The sequence below is a fragment of the Dendrobium catenatum genome, unplaced genomic scaffold (assembly GCF_001605985.2).
Source record: "Dendrobium catenatum unplaced genomic scaffold, ASM160598v2 fragScaff_scaffold_621, whole genome shotgun sequence".
In the NCBI taxonomy this organism is placed as follows: Eukaryota; Viridiplantae; Streptophyta; class Magnoliopsida; order Asparagales; family Orchidaceae; genus Dendrobium; species Dendrobium catenatum.
In genome coordinates this window covers 27,299,457-27,306,015 of record NW_021319083.1, presented here as the reverse complement: position 1 = coordinate 27,306,015, position 6,559 = coordinate 27,299,457, and the positions used below count along the sequence as shown (strand labels likewise).

Here is a 6,559-nt window from a genome sequence, read left to right as displayed (position 1 = left end):
CTCAAGCTTAGGTTATGATGTGTATATTTTTACCTTCCTGCACGTCATTATGGTTTAATATTATCTTGTTGGATATTTAGCACTGATGTAAGGTTTTACTTTTCATTACACTTTTGTTATAGCCTATGATGATGTAGATGATATATATATATATATATATATATATATATATATTGGACAACTTTAATTTATCTTAAGCCTTAGTTTGTATTTTATGTGCAAATTCCCAAAGACTTTCTTTCATTACTCTTATTTATATTTACCTTCATTTCCTATTAGATTCTATATGTTTGCGATTAGAAATTTTGTTCTTTTTCCAAGGCTTCTTAGAGTTGCATGTGTTTTTTCCTTAAAATTCATATTATTGTCCTACGATTCTATGTTATTTATACTTTTACAACCCAACATCTTTTACTATCCACTTATATGGCATGAGTTTTATTTTTTCCTGCAATATAAATAAAAAAATACAAACAAGCCTATGGAAAGCAGACAACATCCCAAGCAATGAGGATGAGTCCACTATTATTATTTATATAGGGATGTTATGCTGCAAAATATTTCTTAGAAGGCTATAAATATTAATTTGCATTATTCTATATAAAAGTTTTAGAGTCAAGGAATGCTTTCTTCATAATGTGTTAATTAGGTGCATTTGAACCATTGACATCTTTAAATCCTAATTTTGAATTCTGAACTTTAAACCTTGATTCCTACTTAAAAAAAAGTCTTGTTAACATAAATACATCAAACCTCAAAATCATGGTTTTATAAAAGCACCTAGGTTGGTAGCTGGCTATTAACTCCATGGAGACATAAGTCCAATTTGCATTTTTCTTAATTCTTACATTTACTTCTAAGAGTATTTCTAATAAATTAGAACTATAATAAATTGATAACATAAACCTTAAAATTCAATCCTCATTTGTACTGGAAAATGCAATATATAGAATAAATTAAGAGTGTTTCTAGGTTATTTAGAATCTAAAGAACTCTCAACCTTTCATCCTTTGATTCTATAAATATGTGTCAAAACCTTATGTTTTACCAATTTATAAACCCAACATTTAAGTCTTTGCACGCAAAACTTTGTAAATCTAAAGAACTTTATGCATTACTTTAATTGAGAGTTTTCTTAAGATCCATCTTGGGATAGAATTAACCATAAAGGCTTACCTCTATGGTGAATGTAGAACCCAATAAAAAAAACCCTACTTTTGGTTAAGTGATATAAAGGAAAATTATATGGCTATAGATAAAGTTTTATTAATTATTAATTTCATTATCAAAATGATAGCTGAATATTTTTTTTTATCTTTGATAGGAATAGTAAATTCTTTATGCTGAGTTTGATTATGAAAATAAATTTCTTTTATATTTTCAAAATGATAGTGAAACATAATTCTATCTTTCGAGATAGTATATTGTTAGCTATAAAGTTTTGACTATAGGAATATAATTTGCAAATCAAATGGTACAATATTTTTTTGTCCATAGATTTTTTATGATTTCACTAAAGATTATTTCTTCTCTCTATCTCTAATGGTACTGAAACTTTTGATCAATAGCATCCTTGCTTTAGAAATATGTTTAAAGTACCTTCATTATACTACACAATTGATTCTTTTCTCCCTTGAATGGATGTGATCAACATTAAATTATTGGCCAATTATATATTAAATTTAGCCAAAATTAAACTTGTCAGCATCAATAGATTTATTCAATCATCTCCTAGTTCTGAATAATGCTTGGTAGCTACATTTCTCCATGTAGATTGGTATTAATTTTTAGACAAGTTATTGATAATTCAAAATCAATTTTTAATTCCAAATGCTTGCTCCATTCATAAATCCTATCTTGGAGATTTTGTAAATTCAATTTAGTGTTTCTCCACACCTAAATTTCTCATCTAAAGCTAGTGAGTTCAAGAAAATTCTTATAGAGTTTTGGTTTGATTTTAGAAATATGACCAACTAGCTTATTTTAGCTTCCTCTGTCTAAATATTACCTTCAACCTATCTCAGATTGGCTGATTTAAAAAAATATGTTGTTTTTTTCAAATTTTTTTCTCCTTTCGTGGATTTTGCGGCTATTTTGGCTTGTCGTTCTCCGTTGTCTTGCCGGCGGAACTTGCTGACGGTGATGGAGGGGAAGTGCCTGGCGTCGTCTGAAGCCTGGGCGAATATCCATAGAGGTCTCAACACTCTGGTGCGACCTTCTTCGGAGGTTTTTAATGGAGGACAGAGGACTGCTACAACAATCAATAATCAATTCAAGGAGAAGCCATTGTTGATCAAAGCAGTAGGACTGTTGAACAACAGAGTTGTGCCAGTGGTGTTTGGAAAAGGCAACGAGGTTATCAAAGAAGAAGAATTTCTTAGCTTGAAGAAGTTTAAATCAACAGTTAGGTTCAAAGAGATGACGGAGAATATAAATGTGGAACCTTCCACGTCGACTGGAAAGAAGTGCAATTCTATTAGAGGATTTAAATCAACATCTCTCCCAACCTCACCAATTTCTTGTTAAATTATTGATTCAGGTTCGGTGGAAAACAAAAAAGCTAATGTGAACAAGGTGAATGAAGATTTTCTTCTGTTGGTTGATATATAGGAAAACTTGGATAAAGGTATCAGCATTTCTAATGATGAATTTCTAATGATGATTTTAACAAAAAGGTAGGATCTTCTGCATGGACGAAGAAACAAAACATAAGGGTGGATAATTTAGATTTGAGATCCTTCTTATTCGAGGTTTGAAGAACTATTCAGCTTCACGCAGAAAATGAAATTACCAATGCCAAAAAACTTCACTGTGCTCTTGTGGTGAAAGTATTTGGTAAGAACATACTATTTTCTTCAGTATGTATTGAACTTAGAAAGAAATGGAGCAGATTTGGGAAGTTTCATATAACGGGCTTAGGCACTGGATGGGTGCTTTGCTCATTTGAAAATACAACATCTATGGAAGAAGTTTTTACAGGAGGTTCATGGTATGTTAATGGCCATGTGGTGGGTTTGGATAAATGGTCTCCAATGTTTTCTCCAAGTTCTTTGAAGGGGATTTCAGCTCCCTTATGGATAAGACTACCAAATTTACCTTTGTAATGTTGGGATGATATCAACATTTGCAGGATTGCATCGAAGGTGGGAAAGCCATACTTGCTTGACGGGAACATGTTTCAATGGGGCAGAAGAGAATACGGAAGAGTTTGAGAAATTACCCCTTGGGGTATGGGTGGAAGGATTAACTGGAAATTTTTTTTTAGAAAATCATTTATGTAGGCATTTCAAAGTTGTGTTATGAATGTGGTTTCATTGGTCACACCATAGCAGATTGATGGGGCAGATGTTCGTGTTCCCCTGAATGAGAAATTACCCCTTGGGGTATGGGTGGAAGGATTAACTGGAAATTTTTTTTTAGAAAATCATTTATGTAGGCATTTCAAAGTTGTGTTATGAATGTGGTTTCATTGGTCACACCATAGCAGATTGTATGAAATCTATAGAAAAGAAGGTAACTTTCGATATTGTTCCTGATTTGGTCAGGAATGTTCAAGATCAATTAAAATCAATGGAAAATGGAAGCTTAAGCCAGCAAGGTGATGAAAATAGCTATGGGCCATGGATTCAAGTTAACTATGGTAAGAAGTTTTCTGGAAGCAATGGAAGATTTGGTGGAAGAGATAATAAACAAAGAACTTCTACAAAAAAAGTTTTTGTTCCACAAAAAAAGTTTTTGTTCCACAAAAAAGGTTTTTGTTCCAAAGAAACAGAATTCTTCAGTATTGGAAGATGTTCAAGCTTTACCTAATCAAGTCTTGAAGCCAGTCCAGGATAATTCTAATATAGAAGAGATTGATTGGGTATAGTAGGAAGAGGATTTGGCTATTGCAAAAATAACTGAAATTGGAAATGAAAAGGCTCAGGTTTCAGTTTCAAACGTGAGTGTCCCTACTCTGAATAAATTCGATATTCTATGTGAAATAGAAGACAATATCTTGAATGAGTATGTGGAGGAAAAGGTTGATAATGAAGTAGAAGAAGCATAAATACTTACTGTTCTGGATACAACTATTTCTGAAATAGTTGTTATGGCGACCAAGAGCTGAAGATGGTAGCAGAAGGGCTGAGTAAGGATGCTTTCATGGAAATTAAAAGTATGGAAAATCTTCTTCAGGAAAGAAATTAATGCTGCTCAAAGAATTGAAATCCCTGGGGTCTGGTAATGTTGTTAATCATAATAGGAAGTTAGAGATTGGTAGAAGCAGAAAGGGTGGGGACCCTTCCCCCCTTTTTAAACAATGACTTATTTATCCTTTTGGAATTGTAGAGGGACCAAAAAGAGAGAGGCCATTCTTTATCTTAAAGAGTTTGTAAGAGAAAATAATGTTTTTTTGTGGGACTTGTTGAAATCAAAGTTAGTTCTTTGGAGAATCTATAGATTTTGAAGTTTTTGGGAGACAATTGGGAATCATTTATGGTTCCTTCTAAGGGCCTTTCTGAATGAATTTTGGTGCTTTGGATGAAGGAGTTGGCTTCTTTTTCAGTGGTGGAAGTTTCTTCATAAGTCATCATTGGGAATCTGGAAATTGTAAATAGAGGATGTTGGATAGTTTCCACAGTATATGGAAGTAGGAGTATGACGGAGAGAAAATCTCTATGGGAGATTTTGGAAAAAGTATATGCTGATAATAAACCATCAGTTATTGGGGGAGATTTTAACTGTATTCTATCACAAGAGGAGAAGAGAGGAGGCAAGAAATTTGTGTTCTCTCAAGGAGCAAAAGATATGAAGATGTTTATGAGCAACAACGACTTCCGTGAAGTTGGGTTTGTTGGATCCAAATTTACTTGGTGTAACAACAAAGAAGGGGGATGCCGTATATTAAAAAGATTGGATAGATGTCTTATTAATTCTTTTGCAATGAATTCTATCCATCTTGCTGTGGTGAAGCATTTGTCTCATATAGCTTTGGACCACTGTCCAATTGTTTTGGAGGTGTTCAAATCGGTGGAGTCTCACTACAAAAGTTTTGATTTTGAAGATGTGTGGGCTACCTGTCATGGGGCTTTTGCTATTGTAGAAAATACTTGGAAGAAGGGGAGAGGGAATGATCCAGCCATTTCACTGAACTTGAAGTTTAAAAGAACTTTACAGGTCTTATTCTACTGGAGCAATGTAAAATTTAAGAGTTTAAATGTGTTAAGAGATTCATTAAAGAAAGAAATCTATGATTTACAACTAGAAGAAGCTGAGGAAATGCTCAATGAGGCAAAGCTGTTGCTACTCAAGAAAATGGTAAATGAATTAAATTGTACTTTGGCAAGATTGAATATTTGGTGGAGGCAAAGAGCCAAGGCTAGGTGGTTGGAGGAAGGTGATTCAAATTCAGCTTTCTTTCATTCCTTTGTAAATGCTAGAAGGAGCTCTAACTGGATCAATCATGTTAAAAATGAAGATGGTGTACTCACGGATCAGCTCAATGAGATTGAAAGTATTTTTTCAAATTTTTTCAAAGCTAAATGGAGACACATAACCTGTATGGTGGAAGGGTGGCCAAAACCGTTTGCTGTTTTGGATAGAGAGGATCAACTCAAACTTGATGCAGATTTTTCCAAGGAGGAGCTTCAAGTTATGGTGGACAAATTGGGAAGAATATTTCACCAGGCCTGGATGGAATTACATTCTCTTTTATAAAATGCTTCTAGAAGGTAATTCATAATGATGTTTGGAATGCTATTGATATGTTTTTCAAAATAGGAAAAATGAATCACAAATGGAAGGAGACGTTGATAGTGTTAATTCATAAAGTGCAAAATCCAATTTATCCATCAAACTTCCGTCCAATTAGCCTATGCATGACTACTTATAAATTAGTAACTAAATTGTTGACGAACAGATTGTAGATGGTAATCCACAAAATTATTTCGAATGATCAAGGGGCTTTCTTAAAAGGTAGATCATTGTCAGATCATGTTCTCTTGGCTCAAGAGGTGTTCAACAAAATCCGACACTCTAAAGCTAAGAAAGGATTTTTGGCCATTAAAGTTGATATGGAATAGGCATATGATAGCATGGGGTGGAAAGTTTTGAGGCAAGTTCTTCTTCACTTTAAATTCCCTAGCAAATTTTTGAATTTAATCATGAATTGTATTTTAGATCCAAAATTTTGCTTATTGATCAATGGGAAAAAATTGAATTGGATTGAAGCTAGGAGTGGGTTTAGACAAGGATGTCCATTATCCCCATTTCTTTTTATATTATGTTCCCAAATCTTATCGGATGCTTTTTATCAAAGTGGAAGGAGAATGGGTATTCAAATTATTTCTAAAGCACCTAGAGTGTCTCATTTACTTTATGCGGATGACATTCTAGTATTCTCTCAAGCCAACTTGAAGAAGATCAAAAGAGTTAAAAAGTTTTTGAATAACTATTGCAAATGGACCGGTGAATTTAAAAAAATCTATGACGGTGTTCGGTAAAACAATGACCCAAAGGAGGAAGAAAGAAATTGAAAATGAATTGAAGTTTAGTTCTGTTAAAGAAATGAACTATCTTG

The 6,559-nt window shown here is 33.3% G+C and overlaps 1 protein-coding gene across 1 annotated transcript; it reads left to right on the top strand.

Annotated features, from left to right (window-relative positions):
* The first annotated feature begins 4,638 nt into the window (after window positions 1-4,638).
* On the top strand, window positions 4,639-5,697 carry LOC110104856. The gene has a single exon (XM_020834127.1). The coding sequence runs from the start codon at window positions 4,639-4,641 to the stop codon at window positions 5,695-5,697; it is 1,059 nt and encodes a 352-aa protein (XP_020689786.1).
* Window positions 5,698-6,559: the final 862 nt, after the last annotated feature.

Coding starts and splice junctions, on each gene's coding strand:
- LOC110104856 (XM_020834127.1), top strand. CDS start 4,639: ATGACGGAGAGAAAATCTCTATGGGAGATTTTGGAAAAAGTATATGCT.